Raw genomic sequence first — 22,937 nt, forward strand, 5'->3', positions numbered from 1 at the left:
GCAGTGTTTTTTTTTTTTTTTTTAATGGATATTCCTTGGCCTAGCTTAAGTTATAAAGTCAATTCAAAAGAGGACATTGGAACTGTAGTGGGAAGGCACCCGCTGGTTAAAAGATTTTCCTGCTGCTTTTATTTACAAACAGTATAAAGATTCTATAGTTCTTCCATTTAATCTGACTGAAGCTGTATTTATGTTTGCACATGTGCTATTTCTGATTACTTTATAAATAGTAGGTGGTGACACACAGTATTTCAATGGAAACTGATGGAAATTTGTATGTTGCAGATCTAATGAACTCTTGGTTTTTTGCTATTGATTTAATTACTTTTTTTTTCTTACACTTGCTTTTCTTTCTTGTTTTTTAGTGTCAATTTACAGTATTTGGTTTTACGACAAGAATGACTGTCATCGAATAGCAAAACTCATGGCTAAGTAAGTACTGGGGCCTTATTCTGTAAGCCTTTTAGAGATTATTAAATGTGTCTGTTTTTTTCTTCACTCTTCTAAAAATGGAGGAATACAACATTCTTGCTCATACAAGTTTTTTTAACTAATGAAAATTGCAGGTTTGTTTTTTAAAAAACTGCAGCATTAAAATTTTCAATTGAGTGATTAAAAAAAGAGTTGATGTATTGGCGTTCTCAAAAGAAAGCACAGTGTGTATTATTTTATATTCATTTTGTATTGGGGTATTGGCAAAAGATTTTCTAATGCAGAGTGTAATGAAATAAACAATGGTTGGGGCTTTTTGCTTGTTTTGTGGTGAGCTGGTTTCTTCTTGGAGTTTGCAGTTTCTTGTGGTGTTTTAAGGCTTAGGTGTTCGTCCTGACTTAAGTGAAGAGATTAAAGAATAGTAGGAGAATTAGTAGAATTTTCTAGAATTATAATGGGTTTAGGAGAGTAAGCAAAACTGAAATAATAAGAGCTTGGTGTTGTTCATTTCTGGGCTTTTTGAAGTGCAAAGTGTAGATGTACTACGCAGGGTATCTGCTCATCCCTCATTCTCAGCTTTGCTCCTCTTTGCTATCACACTGTTTTCCCGAGTCCTCTTATCTCTTGCATGCCTTCAGCAGCATGTCAGAGCTTGCCAGTCAGGCTGTCCTGAAGACTTGCACAATTTAATTACATGGAAATATTTAATGATATGAAAACTAGTCACAATGTAGATATTTTAAGCTGAATTCTAATTTCTTAGTGTAGGGGGTTTGGTGTGGGTTACTTTGGGTGTTTTTTTTTTTTAATTATTATTTTTGCACAGAAGCAGTGAGAGAGAACACAAATGACAGACATTGGTATCAAGATACCTTTCTAAAGTCTTTTTTCTCATCCTGATAACCCCATCTCCCACTTTTATTTTTTCTTCCTAGTTGCGTTGGACTTCTTACTGTTATTTGGTTTGTCTGTATCTAAGGATTAACAGAAAACAGTTGTGTGAAACTGACTCTTGGATGTTGTTAATAAAACAAATAAAACATCTACTGCCTCTCCTCTTTGTAAGCAGAGCATTAGAAGGACGTGGCTTTCTCCTCTGATCTAAAACCATTAGGTTAATGTTTGAAGTGTGAGAGAGATCTGAACCTGTCAAACTCTGCCATATTCTTATTCTGTCACACACAGCTGCAGTGCAGATCTAACTTTCACATAGCAAACCTTGAGTCCAGTTAAGCTGGTCTGGTCACTGTAGCACAAATGATGGGCTGCAGATACTTCAGGAGTCTTAAAAAGTGTGATCAGGTAACAGACCAGTCTAGCCATGGCTCAGCAGTCCATAAAGCACATTAACCCCTTTGGCTGGATTGCAATATTTACATTTTCTTCCAAGAGTATTAATTTTGTTCTGTAGTTTTTTGTCTTTGGGGTGGAAATTTGGATTTGCACCCTTTTGTTAAGGTGGAGTTTTTCTTAATCACTGATAGGAAAGAGTGCTGCCTTTATAATACTTCAGCACTTCAAAAACATAACCATAAAAGGTTTCAAGGATATTTGCATTCTCTTCCCTGCATTTAACTTGACCTTATTGTGCCAGACTGAGTTAACAAGATTGCAGGCCATCCATTTGTATTTTGGTGGCTTATCTTTGAAAAGAAAAGTGAATCAGGCTTTGTAATCACAGACTTCACTTCTCACATTCTCTTCTTCCCCCTGCCGTCCTGTGAGGTTGTGCCAGGTATATTTTCAATGCTGTAACTCCAGATATTCTTCAACAAACTGTCACAGCAGCTACTGTGTCCCTGAAGGAATGTGTGCCTCTTCCACTATCTGATATAATGGAAAGAAACAGCAGGCCTTGCTTAAAAAAGATTTAATCCTGGATTGCTCACGGAGCATGTTCAGTGTACAGATTGGCAGTAGTTGACTTTTTCCGCCCCAGGAAGGATATTTAGGTATTTGATTTGCAGATTTATTTTTTTTTTAAGAATTATAGAATTTTTCTGAAATTAAAACATTTCTTGGGAGTCATCAAACTCCTGGTTTCAGAAACAATTAATTTGTGTCAAGTTAAGATGATTGATTGAGGGATGGCCTTTCTAGAAGTAGGGCAGAAACTGGAGGGCTTCAAATATTTGACAAAACTATTGCATTCTGACCTGTAAGTTTGTAGGGGGTTATTTTCAGTTTAGTTTATAAGCTTGTTTTACCCTATTTCAATAGTCAGACCCAAAGTAGCTTCTGAGATACAGGGAGCAGACTGGAATTGGGAAAGAATCTCAAGAGTTCTGGGGATACAGTTTCGCATTATATTCTATCACCACCATTGAAATGTAACATGCACAAGACAGAAGATGGAGTTTGAGCTATTAGACAATTACCTAGATGAGACGAGAATTTGTTATTCTTCAAATAGAAAGTAAACTTTAAGTCAACAATCACTTCATAATGAACAAGAGAAAAATATTACTGTTTTTCAGAAGTTTTTATGAAACATTTCTGTGAAATGCCTGCACTCCTTGAAGGTGTTTTGCTGTGAGTTCAATGAGTACTGTTTTCAGGGGAGGATGTTTTATTGAAACCTTCTGGGCCAACTAATTAAAGCAAAAGGAAAGTCTCAAGAGTGAAGCCTTTGCTTTGCCTGCCAGGCACCATGTGTGATTTCACTTTGCCCAGAATCTTCCTTTAACTGAAGTGTTTCTTTTTCCTTATACAATTATGCTGGCACTTAACATCTCAGCAAAGCATTCTGATTCTCTTACCTTGCTTTTTCTCATCATTAGTTTTGGAGGTGAGTTTAGAGAGGTCCTGAGCCAGGACTGGGTGACCACGTGAGGTGCTAGAACAAAATGTTCTCTCAGGATGTCACCATAGAAACACTTGGGGAGTATTGAGCTGCTTCAACCAAACGAGCACATGCTGCAGTTCTCAGAAATTATCAGGGATATATTGGCCTCCCTGTTGTGAGTTACCTTGCCAGGTGACTGCTGCTTACAGAGAAAGGTAGAAGTAATCAGGAGATGGTTAAATAACCAGCTTGTATGATGAAAAACTATGAAAGCAACATTGAATTGTTAAAAGCCAAATCTAACCTTTTTCAGCTAAACTCTAGTGGAGTAAAGAAGCTTCGTAGCTAGAAGACTGGGCAGAAACTTCCAAAACTTGAACTATTTTTTCCTCAGAAATGTAAACATAGAGGTACATATAAATAATTACAGTCTATAAAATCTAGAGTTTGTCCTGAATCCTAACTGACCCAAAGAAATTGGAGGCTGGAATGATTGACACTTTCTGTGATTGCTGTGATGGCACCTCTTGGCTCCCCCCTCAGCCATCAGTTCCACAGCATGAGAGTTCTCAAGTGACATGCAGCTCCAGAGCTCTGCCCTGTTTACAGTGCTTGTTTTTTCTTAACATATTTGATTAATGCAGGCTTAAAAAAGAGGGGATTACAGGCTGGTGTGTGTTTATTTCAAGAGGATAAGCTTCAGCGCATTGCACAGCCATGTATATCTTGTGAACTGCATATGGATTAGGAGTATATGCTGCTTTTACTTTTATTAATGAAATGACCAGGTACACATCAGCTTCTTGCATCTCTTACTTGTCCTTCAGATTGGAGATTTTGGATACTTGAGGCAGGCAGGGGTGGAGTAGAAGTGGTGAATGAACCATAGGCACCAGAGGCCAGGGTAACACAGGTAATTGGAATGACTACAGGGCAGCTTGAAGAGGAAATGGTTTGCTATTCTTTCCAGAGCATTAGGTGGGGATGTGAGGGGCAACTTGCTCTAAGTCCTCTTGCAGACTGATTCCAAAGACATCTGGTGTTAGCCAGCTCTCTTCTTTCCCACTGTTTCTGTTCCATAATGGTAGGCCTCATCCTAAACTAGAACTGTTTGGTAACAGATTCTGTTGAGTGGCATGGCTTGACTTGGCTAAATATGTAAAAATGCATGTTAGGAAGTAAAGAGTAAAAATTGTATCCTAGTCTACGGTGTAAAATGTGTGCTTTTTGTGTATCACATGCTTGGATAGCCACATATTTCATTGTAAAAATGTCTAAACATGAGAGTTTTATAGGAGTAGTGTTTACTGTAGGCAAAGACAGACCAGTGCTCTGTGAATGGGAGATAAATTGTACAGACCATTTGACAATTTGTCTTGTATGAACCTTGTAGTAAAGAAACAATGTGTAACTTTGGTCAGCTATGTGTTAGGCTTTTATTCAGGTAGAAAAATGGGTTAATGTGCTGGGAGTACTTTTTTCTTTACTGCTTTTTGCAAGATGTTAACTTCAGTTAAATTTTTAAATCCTGTTTCTCCTTTCCATTTACAGAGTGGTTGAACAAGAAGCTCAGAGGTCGCAGCAAGTTTCTCAGGACAGAAAAAGTCCCAGCAGCACCAATGACTGCAATGAAAACAGGCCCATTGACATCTTAGAGATGCTTAGTAAAGCCAAGGATGAATACGAACGAGTAAGTAAATATCTCTTCTCTAGAAACAAGTGTTTAGACATCACCTGTGCTTTGTTTAAAGGGTGGGCAGTGTCTGCAATAGTTCCAGCAGCCTTGTTTTCGGAGTGACGTGTTGTTCCCTCCCTCAGGAACACTGTACTAGGAAACATTCTGTGATTTCAGGCAGGACTCTGATCATGTGGTCCAACTTGAAGTGTAGCAGGATGGACCAATTTTATAATGATTTCTCCTGCTGTGGGAAAATCTTGTCTCTGGGAATAGCAAATAAAAATTGTGCCCAACAGCATCTGTCTCTTCTTAGTCTCAAAAGATGAACTGAGGTATTAGAGACTGAGGCATTCAGTTCATTTGTAGACTCTATGAAGCATATTTCTTATTAGCTGTAGACTAATGTAACAATACTCTGCCTTTGTCTTTCTGTTGTCCAGTTTATTACTTGTGTCCTGTCTAGTGTTTCTCCCTTTAATAAAATAATTCATCTCAGAAGGAAAATCCTGTTATCCTTTGCCAGTGCTAAATTCACAAGATTACATAATGAGGAATGTTAGTGCTCTTAGGAAAGAATTACTTTATATAATCATGGGAACCAAATTCATACATGCAGGGTGAATATAAAGGTAATGTGTAGGAGATCCAAAAATGGAAACAGAGATTCTGAACACGCCTCTTCCCCTGAGTAATAATGCAGGAATGTGCCATAGTAAAGCAATGTGTGAGTATTGCATTGTAGAACCATAATGTGGCTTCTGTGCCTGTGCTGCTGGGAGAAGAGGGAGCACATTTGTACAGTGCTTGATTGCTTCCAGGAGTTGCTATGCTGCAGAGTTCCTTGGAGTAATTGGAATTGATGGATCTAGATGGTTACAGTACAGTGTGGGATGAGGAGAAAAGAGTAAGCATGTGGTTTAAACCTTGTATGAGCCAACTTAACCTGCCACTGTCTGATGTACACTGAGGTCAGGGCAATGTGATAAACAATACAGTATCATTGACCCAGGCTAGTTACCAGTTTCTGGAAATCACTCATACGTTCTTTTAATGCTTTAAAACACAGATGAAAAAAAATTAATTTGGAATATGTGTCAGTGCTGTGTGGGGAGAAGGTGTCTCTCTGTGAAGGCCAGCATTGTGCAGGTAGCAGCTTATGTGAGATCACAGAAGGAAACATCACAGCCTGCATAGACAGAGTTGAAGAAATTTAAGTCTTTTTGCAAAGAAGGGAAAAATCCCATACTACAGGAATGCACTGCTTTGGTAGTGCCCTCCTGGGTGTGATGAAACCTTTCTCCCTCTTTGTCCTTGCAGTATTGGATAATGCACATTTCCAACACTTGGCTGTCGGATGACTTGGGATATTGCAGCTTCTCTTCTAATTTTTAGATCTTTTTCATATAAAAGTACTGAAAAGCTTTTGCTAGAAACAAAGTTCCTAAACATCATAGATGAAGCTCTGTAGACAAGTAAAATTCTGATGGAACAGGAACAGATGCAGATATTTTAATGGACAGACATCATTTGTGCTGCCAATAATACAACAGGAAAATAGGCAGGGCATGGGCTACAGCAGAGCTACTTTAAAACTGGGGAGTTTGTATCTTTATTTCTTCTTACTGTTGTATATGTGTGTGTTTCTTGATATTTGTAGAACACCAGGGAAGCTGGGATAATTACTTCATTTCCTTTTTGTGTGTAAATGAACCTGTTCATGGTGATCCCTTCAGAGCCTGCTGCGATTGTCAGAAAAGCAGAGCTGTTGGTCACATTTCAAGCAAACTTCTTTGGAGAATCTTCTATTGACCGCCTCAACTATAGCAACAAACCCCTGGCACATAAATTGTGGTGCTCTTGTAGCCAGTGTGTGCCAATGTTAATGTGGTGAAGGAACCAACTTGTTTGGAAGATGGCTTCTTGAGACCTTTCCTGTCTTAATTTTTTTTTTAATAATTCAATGGCACTTGGTAATTATGCATGAATTTGTATTTAGGAGCAGAAAGTACTTATCTGCTGGTACATTCCAGATGGATCATACAGTAATCCTTGTGTGCAGCCCACATGAGATTGGCAGAGTGTCAGCATGAGAAGGGGGCAGAGGGAGTGAAAAAGAGATTTATGAAGGTCTGAGTGCTTTAATCTAGGATTCCAAATCAGCTTAATCCTTCAAGTACACACTACATCAAGCCCATATGCGAAAATGAATGAACTCTGAGAGGTTGTTTTTTTTTTTAATGAAGTGAATGGATGCTTTTTATAGTGTGGTTTTGTGTTTGTATTTCAGCTTGAGCAGGGAAACACACTGCAGCTTATCCTCTTGTGAAAAGAAAACTCTGCCTTTCCTGATTTTATAACTAAAAGGCCTCCAACCTTTCAGGCAGAAGGAGTTTTGACCTTCAAGTTAGTGGCTAAAAGTCAGAAATGCGAGGGTCTGCTTCTCTCCTCTGTCCTTAAATCACAATGTGTAGGTTTGATTTTATATTTATTGCTTTCAATTAGAATTTGAAAACAAAAGAATAGAGCTTAGATTGCTTTTTAATCCATTGCTGAAAAGTTTAACCCATATTTTACTGCTTTGGGTAAGACACCAGAGCAATCACCATGTGTCATACCAGTGGTTGAGCTCTATCATATGCATCAGGTGTCGTTTACCCATTGAAAGCTGGATTATTCTACAGTCTGGGTTTTTCCACTCGTGATTTTAATGGTAATAGAAGATTTATATTTGTTTATTTTTATATTTATTTAAGATTAAAGTTAAATCTATCTGAAACATACTGTGTTATAATGCAGCTCTCTTGCCTGGTTTTGTCTTGTTCACAGAAAGCCAAATTAACCTGAAATACATACCTGAAAATAAATGTACATGGTTGGTTAAACTGGTGGAAATAAATCAGTGACAAGCTGTCTTTCCATCCACTTAGAGTGCTTTCTGACAAGAATTTTTTTATTTTTTTCTAAGCAGTTCTAGTTTGGGTTCCTGATTGAATGAAGTGTAGCAAACTTCTGTTAGCAGCCAAAGCAGATACAGGATGTGAAAAGCCCACCTTTTCTTTAATGTATCATTTTTGTTTGTAGTGAAACAGTATAAAATCAGTTGTATTTTCTTGTTGCTTTTCTTATAATAATAAAGAGTAAAAGTTTTATGACTGCAAACCAGATTCTGGATTTCTTGGTATGATTTTTATTTCCTAAGATTTGTGAATACCACAGTGTCTTAGAAAGATCAGTGCTTTGTATATCATCTATATTTGAGTCCCAAGTATCATGTAAACAGGATTATGTAGTAGGTAAATGCAGACTGAAACTCATGTCTTTATATTATTTTTTTTTTCTTTTTTTTCCCCTCCTCAGAATCAAATTAGTGACCTAAGTATTATATCAAGTTCTGGAATGCAACAGAATTCAAATCCTCCAAAGCCAGAAAGCACAGAGCCTTCAGAACAGAAGCCTTCACTACAAGTGCAAGAGCAGGTATATTTAATCTAACCCTAAATAAGGGAGTTTTTTCATTTAGTACTTTGTTTTGGTACCAAAATTGACGGTTTTTCTTCAGATGCCTTCAGTGTTTATCGCTCCAATATATTATCACTAAATAAATAAGTTTGAAGACTTTTAGGATTCTAAATTCTGTCTTTTGATTTAGCATTTTAAAAATAAGAGGCTGTGTCCACACTACTGTGAATATCCACATTTAAATGGGCCCACCTGGCTTCTGGAAGAAGTCAGTCTGTGTTAATGTGTGGGATGACTTGGAGAGACAGGAAGCAAGAGAAGATGACCATGCCTGGTGGTCAGGTCTTTCACTCAGGAACTCAAGCCCTGGTTTTCTGTCTCAGACATGTACTGAAGGTTTGTCTGTGCTTCAGAGCCACGGCTGTGGTCCTGCACAAGAAGCTGGGGCTTGATACAAGACTTTGTAGAGGTAAATAGAGAAAAAAGTAAGTAAACTGTTCAGTACCTGAATTGCCTGTAACAGGGAAGTGCTGTGGGCCTGCTTGCAGTGCCACCCAGTGGGCACTGGACAGGCACTGCTGGAACTCCTCTCCCTGACATGGTTCACTGGGGTGCTTCTGATTCAGTAAATCACCGTGCCTGAGAAGTGAAATCCCCTAGGAAACATGGGCAAATTTGCACTTAGTACTTGCACACAGCTTGGAGGAGTAATCATAGTTCCTAGTTCAGGTAGAGCTGGGGCTGGGCAGCAGGAATCTCATTTAGGGGTAGGGTAGTAACAGTTAGTAAACTCACATGAGGGGTGGGGAGTTTGCTGGGATTATTTCTATCACAGCCCTTCCAGCCCCTGAGCAGCACCTCTGTTTTTGGGTCAGTGATGGAGTGACCCCTGGCAGCCAGCTCTGTTTGCTGCATGCCATGTCTGGAGACCTGGCACCAGGGCTGCCTGAGGCTTTGCTTTCAAAGCACATATTTTCTTTGGGTCATTCCATGTAGACTGTACAAAATCAGCTGAAATGCTCCACCTGACAGTGCATGGAATTGCAGAACAGGAATCAATTAACTAGTAAAGGAAAAACTGGAAAGATCTAAACTAGAAAGATTCTAACAAATTGTTCTAAAGTAATTAAAGGAAAAGTTGATTTATAGAACATGTAAAATGTCACATTTTTAATTCTGTTGAGCTGTTTAAAATAATAGCTGCAGAGATATTGGAAAAATTAATTGGGTAACATAAGTGATAGTTCTATAAAGCCAGTTAACTGGGTTCAAATATATCTCAAATGTGTTGGTTCTGAGCCACATTTTTAGTAACATGGACAACTGAGAGACTACTGGAAAAACGTTCCATTCCAACTATAAAAATATACTTTTTTTGTCTAATTAAAACAGATGGCCAGTGAAATCAAAAAATAGTGTGCATATGATAAGTACAGTGAGATTGCTAAATACTCTCCAAAATGTCACACTTGCATGTTGATTAACTTCATCTCATGCTAAAGATACCACACATTTAGGAATAAAAATAAATGTCTTCTGTATGATATTGTGTAGTTAAGTGCTGTATCTTGGCAATTCAAAATTAAAATTAAAAACAGTTGTATCATGAAATGCTTCTGTGCCAGCAGTCTGCAAAACTGAACCAGACCACTGGTACTGAACCATGAATAAGCAGAGCTGGGATTATAAAGCTTAATTTATCTGAAATCATTTCTGGAGAAACCCTCTGAGCAGCAGCAGCATTCTGTTCCTATGAAATAAAGTGATCTTGTCGCCTTTATGCAGCCCCTTGTGATAAAAGTGTTCATAAACACACTGAGTTGATTAAATGTTTAAAGTACACCTCAACCAGACAAGGCAAAAGAGGTGCTTTATACTCCTGGAAAGTAACTTGATGTTTGAGACTATCCAGTCTGACTTGGATCAGGACATGGTAGAGATTGCAGTTTATTACTTGAATATTGTAACATATTAATAAAGGAAGGCTGGTCAATTAATCATACTGAAGTGAACAGCTGAGTTTGAAATGATCTGGAACAGTGATTTTTCTCTTAATGGAATCTTTATGGTTGAAGGACAAGTCTCCAGAACAGTAGGATCGGTGGGAAGAAGTAAGAACAACTTTCTAGGAAAATATTTCTTACATAACCTTATAACAAGGTTTATAAACTATAGCATGTCCCAGCCCCAAAATGAAAGGATGCCAGTCATTTAACTAGCTAAAATTAAATAACAATGACAGTAGAGATGAGTAACCTGGGCAAAAGACAGTGTGACTTCAAGCTCAAGGGGATCTTGTTGGGCTATTTGTGGCACCTGTGCTGCTGTGCCTTGGCTGCTGTGCTGTCCTGTTCTCTGTGCTAGGGAAATCAGAGCCAGCAGAGCAATGTCATGGTGCAGTGGTTGTCATTGTGAAGTAGCATCTTTGTTTAGACATACCATCAGAATACACTGGAATTGTGCTTCAGGCCATTCAGTCTTCTGAACAGAATGTTGTATTTCAGTCCAGCTGTTTTACATAACTTCTGGTCCTGTGCAACCTAAAAAAAAAAAACCTTGAGATCCCTGGTGTTAATAGCTGTTTCTTTTCTCTTTACTGAAGCACATTTTAAAATATTTTCAGCAAAATATTATATTCTTAAAACTATATTTTCTAACAATATCAATGGTGTAAGCTAGATGTATTTTTTTGGGAGAGACTAAAGGACTGGTAGATGTAACTGTGTATGTATGATGTACCTTTCAAGGAGATGCATATTTAGGTTTATAGAAATTCTCTTACCTATTGTGACAGCTACTGCACTAGGGCTAGGAAAACAGTCGAGGCATGTATTGCTAGTTCAGTTGTGCAGCTTCTGGTTTTTATGTTCCTTTCCCATCTTTTAGAGTATTTAATTATTTCCAATTCTATAAATTCTGTGAGGATTGTTTCGACGTGTATGTTTTTCCCTTCGTTTCCCTGAAGTGCCTTGTGTAGTTAGGGGTGATGGATAATGGCAGGTGCCATGTTCCTGACACAATCCATAGCCATCCCCCTTCCTGACTACTGCTGCAGAGACTGTCCTGAGATGGCCACAAGGAAAAGCCATACATAGCCAGGATGTTCCTCACAAATTAAATTAATTTCAAAATTCCTATGAATAGTGCACCTGTGGTACCAAACTGTGTTTTATATGCATTTGACCTAGTTGTATTCTCTCCTAACTTCCTTGAATTTGTAATCGACTGTGTAAGCTGCACAGTGCTGTGTCTAGTTCTAAACTGAAATCTTCTTTTCCCTTCTTTTTAGCCATTTCAGTCAAGGCAGAAGCATCTGACTTTGGAGGAACTGTTTGGAACCTCTGTCCAAAAGGAACAGCCTGCAGCTCCATATCCCAATCCAGAGAGAATGGAGAAGCTGCAGACAGATGCATCTGCCAGAGAGCAGCACAGTTTGCTTTTGCCTTTTTCCTTTGACCAGTCACCAGTAATGCAACAATCCCTGGGGAAATCTGAAAGTCCAAGCATTAAACCCAGTGCCAGCCAGCAGGACTGTTTAACACCTATGATAATACCTCCAGCTTCAGTTTCCCAGCCTGAGCTGAAAAATGTTTCAAGCTATTCAGTTCGTTTAAGCCCTGTTCTTAATTCAGCCTCGACAATGGAAGCTGGCCCTGCTCAGATGCTTCCTGGCCTCAAACAAAGCAACAGTATAATGCAAGTTATGCAGCAGGCTGCCAAGCCCATATCCCCACTGGTGAATCAGCCGCCGTCTGAAGCGAACCACGCTCCACAGAATCTAATGGCTGGCCAAAGCCAGCTTGTAGCACCCTTGACTACAGCAAACACAGGGACTGTCTCAAATGCATCTCATACAAGTGTTGATCTTCTCCAGAAACTCAGGTTGACCCCACAGCATGACCAAACACAACAGCAGTCTCTCACTAAGAGTCCCTTAACACCAAACATCTCTGCCTCAGTTGGCCAACTTGCAACACCAGAAAGTTTCAAAGAATCTCACAGTAAGCCATCAGCCTTGAACAGCAAGATAATCTCTCCCCTTCAGGTATTCTGTGGACTTTGATATCCATGAAGTTTTAGACTACATGTATTTTCCTCTTGAAAACTGTGCTGTTATATATTAGTTGTTTGGAGATAAGGAATTCCAATTAATTCAATCAATATCACACAATTCCACTGTGTGGTATTGATTGAATGGCTAAGTTAGAAATCCAGTTCCATTAGTTTTGTATCATTAGCATCTGCTGTCAGTGACAGGCCTTTCTCTAGAGGAGAGGTTTTTCAAACTGCTGCTGTCAGTGGGTGAATAAGTCCTAAAGATTTAATCTTGTGTCAGAAAAGTGTGCTCAGAGCTGGGCATCTGAGAAGGGACGGGAGGTTGCAGCCTGAGCACTGTGATGAGAGGTGGTGATACGATGGAAGTCTAGCCTGTTCATTATTTGAAAGTATACAATTAACAATTTCCTTTTTCTGATTATTTTACTTTGAGTGTTTTGTACTCCTTCAGTTTTGACCCACTTTTTCTATGGGTACCTGTGGGCTACATTGAGATATGGCTTTATAGGTTTGCCATAATATTGAAAGCATAAAACATAAATTCAGATATTTCCTTTTTACAGCTTCCCATTGATTATATCAGTTTTACAAAATTGATCGAATCATAGCTAAAATCTTGAAATTTGCATTTTTGTGGCTTTCTTAAAAACAGAGAACCACCTCTGGAAACTGAGCTGTGGATGGTAACCTGTGAATTTTGCTTTTTTCTTTTTTTTTTTCCCTTAACTCAGACTGTACAACAAAACAAGGAATCAGAAGTATTTCCACAGCCAAAAACTTTGTCTAAAGCAAGCCAAGTAAGTGGATAAGTACCTGTGCTCATTGGTCTCAGGGGGAAAAAACCCAGCTGCAGTACCCAGTTGATGTCTCAAATAGAAACTGCTCACTGACCATACAGAAGGAGCTGTTATGAAACAGCTGGAGGAAGGGGGAGTTGCTGTCAATGCGCTGCTCCTGTACAGTCACTCTTACTGTTGGTTCTAATGCAGAAATGAAAACACATTTTTGGATTTGCAGCCCTGCACTGAGTTTGCACCATTTGAGCTGGGGTTTTTTATGTTGCAAGCAGGGAGTAGTAATGCCGTAATATTGTAGTAGGGTTATTAGCCTTAGCCCAACCTGAAGCACCCCAGAGGCTTAAAAAGCAATCCTTGCCTTGCTGTGTCTCACTTTTCTTGAGATACTTTGTAGCATAAGAACAGATACAAAGCAGAAAAAATTGAAGCTGGGGGAAAAAAAATAACAAGTAATCGCTACTGCAAAACTTGCAACTTTTAGCCAGCTAAAAGCAAATTTTAGTTTCTTAGAACTGATTTGGGTAACAGTTTAAAATAATGTTTAAGTTTAAGGTTGCAATTACAAATTAACTTGATAATAGTCAAGTGTTCAAGAACTGGTTTCAATTGCCTTTTTGTTATGCATTCATTTTAGGACACCATCTGTATTTTATTTCTGCTTTTCCCTTATGCACCCACTCCTTTTTCAGATCTCTTGCCTCATTCTTGTCTAACTTTGCTCTCCATGAGAGCTGTTTTAGTAGCATGCCCAGATCTGATTGTGAAGGCGAAAAAATGGCCCTACTTGAAGTAAAATGCTGTTTTAGCTACTGGGCTACTATAAAATAAGCTCTACAGTCTGTTCATGGCCCAGTTAGTAAATAATTACCTAATTAAAAGCATTTTATATTAATTTGGGAATTTTAAGAAACATGTGCATATTGTATAGTAGACTGTCAGTTTAAACATTGTCTTCAGCTGAAATCCCACACTGTGAGTCTTTACAGTTTTGATTACAAGAAAATAAATTTTCTAGTTCTGCTGTTGTTGATGTTATTTTATACACGTAAACTTTAGATGGGTTTGGAAGGCTTTTTCCTCTGAAGGTTGTTGGTTATCTGAGGGGAACTCTTTCTGCTGACATATCAAATCACATTTAGTGTTGCTTTTCTTTGGAGTGAGATTGGCTTATTTATTTTCTTTTTTCTTTTTTTTACCACGTTGGTCATCCTGGAAGCCTGAGCAAGACACAGATTATCTGCCTGAGTAACAATTGCAGTTATTACTCAAAGAGGACATTTATTTGTGTCCAGTTGATGCAAATGTAATAGTCCTATAAATGTGCAATTTATGTTTAAAAGAAGTGGTAAAGGCAGTATGTGCATTTTTGTAACAAAATGGAGACAGACCTGTGAAACAATGAGGTGGGAAGATGGTCCTCAAAATATTTCCATCTTGCATCCCCCCAAGGGAAAACAGAATGAGAATATTTCAGTGTACTCCAATGCTTTAATTCAGCAGTTTCTTTAAATATGTTTGAGATGTACTTCAAATTTGAAGTAAAGTATCTGTGGGAGACCATAGAAGTGAGGTGCAGGAAGCAGAACTGGTCTTTCTGAAACACTGACGGAAAATAATTTGCAAAACAGCTTACAGGCTCCTTTGGTTACTTAGGTGAAAAGCTCAACTTTCATTGTATGTGTTATGTTCTACAAATTCTGGAAGGTAGCAACCACATGAGTTTGCATACAAGAATGTTCAAGGCTGCTACTCTTCAGCTTTGAAAATGAGAAGTACTGTTGGTACTTCTTCATAGGTAGATATTTGTTAAGAGCAGCTATTCTGCAATATCTGACTGAATAATTGTGGCTGCAATTTATTTCATTTTCTTTATGCTTATCTCTCCAGCCTTTACAGTATCATTCATTCTTACTGAACACAGTGTTTATTAATTTTCTGTTCTTTTATAGGTTGCACCTCCACAGTTTGTTACAGCCACAACGACAGTAACGCCTTCAGTGCTCTTGTCTCCAAGTGTGTTTCAGCAATCAGCTACAAAAGTTACTGAAGTGGAGAACAAAGCCAGTTCTTCTTCGCCTTTAACGCTTGGAACAACAGAAATTCAGACCACACCACCTACTGTTCTCAGTAGGTCTCAGCTTCAAGAAGCACTGATACATCTAATAAAGGTAGTGTCTATACAGAGCTCAGAGTTTCTGAGGGATGGGGTTCCAAGCACAGAAGGCAGCACTGACAAAATTCTGTACCATTGTAACTCCTTTTGCCCTCAATAATTACAAAATATGTTGTTTTCTGTTGAAGGGGCAGATTACTCCACACTGTACAGAGTATGGCACAGCTTGCTGCTTTTGGTTGATGTGTCCTTTCACATCCATATGAATTTGTAGACAAGTGAGGGGTAACTTGCAGTAGTAAAAGCTGGTATGGGGTGGGAGTTGATTTTGCTATCTTTTTAAGTGTTCCACATCTTCAAGGAAAGATTTCCTGTTTTCAGTTCCCTAGAACCTTTCCTCATCTTTACTTTTAGTGTGTTTCTTTGAAATGGAAGTTGCAAAGTTTTATCTCTGCTATTTTTAGGGACTAAAAGTTCTATTTAATTAAATCTGTGGTGTTGGGAGCAGCTGTGCATTGAGATGATTTTGACCTCTAATGTCATGGTGAAGTTGCCATGAATGACAAACAGTTATTTCTTAGCTCAGGATTCTCTTGCTCACTCTGTGCTGGTGTTAGTAGATCTTATACCTAAAATGCAAGTCTAAAATAACAAACAGTATCCTCCCAGTGACCAAGTTGTTAGGACCAAAAAGGTCATTACCAGATCCCATCAATTAGGTTGCCTGATTTATCTGTTCCATTTTACATAACCTTTTCTTCTACTGTTGTACTGTTCTAGGTTTTCTAATTAAAGACTTAAACTAATCTTGGAACTGAGCTCACCTGTTAATATTGTGAGTGGTGATTTGAGGGATCTGACAGGGATATTTGTCTCCAGTCTTTACAGAGACGAGCTGAATGAAGACCGAAATAGGCATATCCTGCAGCATGGGAGTACTCACACAGCACTCTAAGCAGGATACCAGTTGCTGTTCAGATCTTGTCAAGAGACCATTACACTCTTAAGCTAACTGATTAGATACCAGTTTTGTAACTTGTTTGAAGGAGTTAGACTCAAGAAGTATCTGTAAATCTTGTCCACAGATTAAACCAATTAACTTCCATGCTTTGATTTTGCATTCCCATTTGGGCTGGTCTGCCAGACAAACAACATCACATCTGACACTCAGGCAGATTTGATTTGGGAGCCTGTACACAGAATGGGATTCTTTGTGCCTTAGACTATGGTTTGGACTCTGAAGGGAAGCAAAATGTGGCCAGGCTGACACAGTGACCCCTGTCTGTTTGTCTGAGCATCCAGAGTGGCTGGTGATGCCTTCAGCTGCTGCCCAGCTTCATGAAGTTCACAGCCTGTGTGTGTTCCAAAAGCACCTTTTGTGCAGGCATGCAGCTCCTTCCCTTACCAGCTGCAAGGAATCCTTATCACAACTAAAGTGACATTAAATTAAACCTTTTTTCACATATTTTCACTAATGTTTCTAATGTGTTTCTGTTTTTCCTGCAGAATGATTCCCATTTTCTCAGCACTATCCATGAAGTCTACTTGCAAGTCCTCACCAAGAGTACAGACAACATAAAGCTATAATTGAAGCTGAAGCCACTTAAAATATGTTCATTTTAGAAACAATTATGCCTCATCTATAAAACTAATATTTTTGTAAAAGAATATTTAGTTTTCAATGTCTTGAGTTTGAACCTGTTAGGAAAAATTATTCCTTAAATACTTATGAAAGTAATGTTCTCAGAATGATCTAGGTTTTCACTGTGATCATCACCAGCAAACCTTTTTTTTATTGGGGAGGGACTTAAGTTGCATTTGAGCTCTCATTAGCATTAAGTGAATGTGCAAATGTTTGCTCTGGCTCTCATTCCTGGCTGTATTCACTGTTCAAGGATTACAGACTCAAAACTATTTCAACCAGCAAATGCACAGTATAATACACTACAGCACACCAGAACCAAATTCAGTTGTGGGAACCTAGTTCCAGTTTGAAGGACTAAGGAAAATGAGAGCAAAATGCCTTGTGATTAAGTTGGCAGGTGTTGGGAGGGAAAGGGTCTGGAAGCCAGGCCGTTGGAGCTGAATCTTTAACAAAAGGTCTAAAAATGTGATCAGTTCAATACACTGGCAGTCTCTAGCTAATGCATGTAAATTCATCCTTTCAATATTTCATTAATCTTACTTGTTTCTGTGTTACTGACATAAAACACCCAAGTGAGTAAGGCCATTTTCTCTAAAAAGGCAAAATTTGAAATATGCAAAATCTTCAGTGATTGTACTTTTATTTAAGCAACAAAGGAGTTGCACATTGAAGTTCTCATTTTAAATTCATAGTTAGGAGACCACCACTGGAAGACTCTCTTCCTGTTCAGCAGTGTCTGAAAAAATTTAAACATTTTGTTCTCTTTTACCTTAAGGATGGACCACACCGTAGTTGGCTTTCACTCCTCAGTTTTGTTGGAACTTCAGTGTTGGAAACTATGCAGATGGGAAACAAATGCATGCTTTTCTTCTGTTGCCCTCTCCCCAAATAATTAGTGTATACTTCATAGTCTGAAGTTTATCTAATTAAAATGTTACTGCTTTGTATATGTGATTTAGTAAGTCACTGTTCACTAAGAATTTAACTGGGTACTTTCCCATTTGAAATCAGAAAATTTTTAATTATACTTTCTTATGCTGCTGTATTGGTTTACCTATGGGTATTTATTTCTTAACGGCATTCAAAGGTAATTAATCTGAGTTCAGGTCCCAACCTTTTCCAGCAATAGTAGTTTTAAAAGATGCTTTTTCCATAGAAAAGTGTTGGGTTATTGAGTAAAGAGATAATCTGTAGTGAGTTGTGATGCACTGCTTCATTCTTTTCCTTCAAGCACTATTGAAATATGAAGAAAAATACTGTTTGGCTCCTTACAACATATGTGTAAGTACAGATCTCTTAAGGATTAGTTAATGCTGACATAGTCAAGGTGCATGGCCATTTCATTGGAAACTAGTAATTGAGCTTTAATTGTGACTTGTTCACAAAACAGGATGTTTTAGATACAACAAATAATTTACATACCTTCAATATTTTTATGTATTTGAACTATTTTTGGTTTTTTTCTTAGCTTTTTAGTGGAAAATGTATTTTGTTTAGCACTACCTGCCTTCTGAAAAGCTTCTTCTCAGCCTTTGAGTTCAGTGTTTCCAATTAAAATAGATGTAGTATATTGTTAGAAAAATGTTCAAGATTCAGGGAAAGATGCTAATGTGCATGCATCAAGAAATATATTTGATTTAATGGTAGCATTTGAATTGAGCAATACAAACTCAGACTTCTAAAGGAAGATAGGAGCTTCTTCCATAAATTCTGGAGTTACAATACTGTGTATGCACATAAACACTGAGACTCAAGTTAGATTCATGAACTAAAGTGGTTTTATGTTGAGCTTTTTAGGAAAAGTTTCACTGAAAGGAACAAACTAGGGAGCAGTTCCTGTGAACAAAAATGGACAGTCCAAGCCAAGCAGAGAGTTGCTCTTGCCTAGATTTAGCAAACGTGGAGTCTGTAAGTTCTCACTTCTCATGGACAGCTTCTGGTTTCTTCAATGAAAGATTTGATAATGGTTTGTAAGAACAGAAGTGTTGGAAGCTGATAGTGCATTTAGTGTTTGCTAAATACACTCTTATCAAAAGATCTGTAAGAAATGATAGGAAGGAGTTGTATTTTGAGTTCTTCAGCCATATACAAAAGTAATAACACTTTAGATATCCTTAACTTGTGAGGGTTCCTGTGCAGCTGGAAACAAGCAGTTGGCAGATCCTTACTTCACTTTGGTTTTGTAGTGTCCTGGTAGGAACAGGTTGATAGTTTACTTCCCTGCCCAGACTTTCCAAATCAACTGGCAGAGAACCAGAGTTGAAATCGTAGTGTCCACAGCAAACTTCACACCTTGAACAAGTGCATGTGTTTGTTCCAACCTCTGCGTGGGGCCAGCACACACAGGAACCCCCCAGTGCAGAGGTGTGACAGGGAATGGCTCTAACAGGTCAATTCCTTTAATTAAAAGCTCGTTGTAAAACACAAGCTTAATTACAGTGTAAAAGCTGGTTTGTTTTTTTTTTAATGTAAACTCTGTATTTAAAAACCTTTTTCCCTAATGTTTTAAAATTTTTATGTAAGTTTGAAATTACCAGCTTGTTGAAGTGCTTGATTTGTGTTATCTGCATGTAGGGATAACCAGTGTGTAGCAAGTTACCTTGAGGCATCGCAGAAAATTATTCTGACCATTTAAAAGTTGTTTGGGTTTTTTTTTTTAATTGATGGCTTAATGGGGATTTTATCTGTTCTTTCTGGGAATCAAAAGATTATTTGTTCAGACTACACTCCTCAAATTATTACCTAAGCATGTTTTTTGTGGCTCACATTAGGTTACTTTAGGTTTGAGTTTGGATTTTTACTTTTTCCCTAATGAAAGACAGTTTTAAAACCTGCATCTGCTGAATTGTTCAGGAAAATCAAACTTCTCAGTTTTGTAGTTAGACTTTATCTGTTATTTAACAATGCAAAGTTTATATGAAAGGTGCCTAACAGTTATTAACTTTAGAAGGAGAATATCTTTCCAAATTAAACAAGGTTTGCAGAATGAGTGATAAAAAAATTCAAGTGGTTAATCCTGATTTAATATAAAATGTGTAATTCTGTGTATAAATACTCAATATTTAAACACTCACTGCTGGATGTATCATTTTTGCTTGCATTTCTATTTGCTTCATTTTGATTTATTTCTGAAATCCATTATGCCATGTGTAGTCACTGATAGAATTTCTGCAATGTTTTGGAAAACAAACTTTGATTTGGGACTTCTTGGTTTTTAGAAGTATTCTAAGCAAATCGGCCACCTTTTTGCCAGGTATTTGGGTTGCTTTGTGCAGCATATCTTAACAAGAGGAATGTGTGCAATATGTATCACCTCATGTTTGTCTGGCAATGTTACAAAAATGTTAAGATGCAATATCTTCCTTTCATTTCAACTTGGAAAAATTGCAGTATCTCTGATTTGGTGGTGTATTTATTTTTATCTATTCAGTGCATGGGCATATGGTTAGTTAGGTTCTTTTATGTGCATTATGTGCTTTTAGTAATTTCTGAGTTTTATCACTTCTGCATATGCACCAGTTGTAGCCATTTGCATGTTCTTTCAATATGAAGACCATGGGGAAGGGGGGCTTCAAGGAAGGATTTCTGGAAACCTGAATAATTTTAAGTCAAAAAATGTAGATACTGCATCATTAACGTTTTTGGTATGGTGTGGGTTTTATAGCACCTATGTATGTTTGCAGTTATTAAGTTATTGCATAAATGTTTAAGAATGAGCATTTTTTTCATCCAAAATTTTGTATGTTTGCAAATATATTTTTGTAATAAAACTTCAAAACAAATGTTTCAGTACCTCCTAAAGTCTTGTGATGTTTCCTTTTATTTCTATTAGTTCTGTTATCCTACTGGAAGTTTAAGTTTTATTTAGGGTTAATATTTTCCAGGGAAAAAACTCAAATTCCTTTACTCCATTCGGGGATAGAACCAAATTGCATTTGTCAAATAGAAAATGCAACCTGACTGCTTGAAGGGCAGTGGGGAACAGCTTCTACAAGGCCCTCTGCTGCTGTCAGCAGCCTTGTGTTTTGAATTTGATAAACAGATAAGTTTCCTATCACATTAAGAAATGCAGGTGTACTTTCACTGGTTTGTAAGTACAGCTCTGGGTTTGGTGCATTTCTATATCACTTTTTTATGGTGTCCCCTTTCATCCCTCTAGATATGGCATTTGATTCTCAGTCCGATGTTTGTCTTTGATCCAAGGCATTGGAAATTGCAGTTGTTCTCCTGCCATATCTGATTGACATCATGCAACTGCTTGATCCAAGTTTCACAAAGTGAAATAGGGAAGAAAAACATAGAAGTTCATCTTGAAATTAAACAAAACCTTAGGCCTAAATCCCTAAATTTTAGCTAGATGCTAATTCCCATTCTAACTACCCATAGGAGCTGGTGATTGCCGGGCAGGTCAAATGTCAGGGGAGGCCACTGGAGAATGGCATTTTTTGCCCTGATAATTCATATTGGAGTGATGCCTGTACAATGTCCAGAAGCAGATTCTTCTAATAGAAGACTGCCATACAAAACAGGTACAGAAGTCTTGGATTTACTGCAAAATACTTTGGAAGAAAAAAAAAAAAAAAAAAAGTGGAAAACTGCTTAGACTCAAACTTTAAATTCTGAAATCTAGATCTAAATTATCTATTAGGTGTGTTGCCTGTCTGGTCAATATCAAGAATATTTTTTTCATTCTCAGTGCCATTAATCTGTTTGTCTTTTCTGGTCCAGGTATTCCTCTTCCCTGTTACTCACATAAAGTGCTCCCCTTTAGTTTGGGAATAAGGTAGTACTTCTGAATTTCTCTGTGTAGCTCCAGCTAAACCAGGCACTGTACAGTTGATCTTGTGTGCTCTACAGTTGTGTTTTTTGGAAGTGTATGACAGAATGAAGCCAATCCCTACTACCATGGTGATATGTAGTGGGTGGAATCAGGGAATAGGCATTGAGCTTCCTAAAGTTCATTGTCTAAAATTCAAATTTCATTAACAGGCTTGCAGAATGAAATAACAACAAGATGTAGCTCATGTCTGTGGGCCAAATTAATTGAAGTTAGTGGACTTGTGTTTGGTAAGGGTTCAACTACAGTTTTTTCTCACTATGGAAGGCAATACAGAGTAAGAAACCTGTCATTCATACAGGGTTTTTTTCATTTGTTAATAGGATGCCTTCAGGTTACTAAATAGTCTTTATTATGGCTGAGGTCAATTTCTCTTCATTTTAGTTTTCTAATCAAAATACTAGGAATTATAATGTATGTTATCAAAAGATATTTCCAGTGCCCAGGAGTGGAATTTTTTCACTTCACACAACTTCAGGTGTGAATCAGCTTTTTTCCATCTTCTAGATTTTAATTGGGGGATTTCTTTTTTAACCTGACCTACTAATTTAGAATTTAAACTTCTGTGATAGACCTGTAACTTAAAATACAGCCATGAACTGTAAAGCTCATCCTTGTCAGTTATGCAACAATTTTTTCATAAGACATTCCTAATCAGGCTCAAAAAGCATTGAGAAAAGAGGGCAGTGAAGAGAGATTTTTATCAGTTGCTGCATTTTTGAAAGAGCACTGGCAATAAAACAAGAGGGAAAGAGGACAATTGAATAGAAGATTCCTGAGAAGAAAACAAGGGAAGCAAAAGCATTCATATAAATATGAAAGGGGATATTGTAGAGAGAAAAGTATGGCCTGTGAAAGTATTTCCTGAAGCACAGAGGAATTTAAGTTACAGTTTTGTTTCTGTACTGCTGCATGTCTTTAGGTATTCTCAAAGCTCAAATGCAGATTGCCTATAAGAATTCAGAGTATTTCAGGGCGTGTTCAGAAAATAACTGGGTAGGCATGATTTCCTTGCTCTAATTCTTTGGGTCTGCTGTGGGGTTTTTAACCTCTGGTTAAAATGAGGCAGCACAGTGGAGTTGACTGATCACAGCACTACCTAATTTTTGTCTTTGCTTGATGGCTTCCCATTACA

The 22,937-nt window shown here is 37.8% G+C and overlaps 1 protein-coding gene and 1 long non-coding RNA gene across 3 annotated transcripts in view; one reads left to right on the forward strand and one right to left on the reverse strand.

Moving 5' to 3' along the window:
• DCP1A (decapping mRNA 1A) overlaps nt 1–20,766 on the forward strand; it is a 31,844-nt gene extending 11,078 nt beyond the window's left edge. Inside the window, exons 4-10 of one of the 2 annotated variants that reach the window (XM_030283016.4) lie at nt 366–432; nt 4,769–4,907; nt 8,253–8,372; nt 11,644–12,399; nt 13,142–13,207; nt 15,157–15,375; nt 16,827–20,766. In XM_030283016.4, coding sequence (XP_030138876.4) covers nt 366–432; nt 4,769–4,907; nt 8,253–8,372; nt 11,644–12,399; nt 13,142–13,207; nt 15,157–15,375; nt 16,827–16,907 — 1,448 coding nt within the window. In that variant the 3' untranslated portion in view covers nt 16,908–20,766. The remainder of the gene's footprint in view (nt 1–365; nt 433–4,768; nt 4,908–8,252; nt 8,373–11,643; nt 12,400–13,141; nt 13,208–15,156; nt 15,376–16,826) is intronic. The other variant, XM_012572500.5, reaches the window with a different exon arrangement.
• Nucleotides 8,741–10,895, reverse strand: LOC140684916 (uncharacterized). Its single transcript, XR_012057892.1, has 2 exons — nt 10,794–10,895; nt 8,741–9,010 (listed from the first exon to the last, which is right to left on the reverse strand). It is a non-coding gene; the product is annotated as an uncharacterized lncRNA (long non-coding RNA).
• Nucleotides 20,767–22,937: the final 2,171 nt, after the last annotated feature.

Source organism: Taeniopygia guttata, chromosome 12 (genome assembly GCF_048771995.1).
Source record: "Taeniopygia guttata chromosome 12, bTaeGut7.mat, whole genome shotgun sequence".
In the NCBI taxonomy this organism is placed as follows: Eukaryota; Metazoa; Chordata; class Aves; order Passeriformes; family Estrildidae; genus Taeniopygia; species Taeniopygia guttata.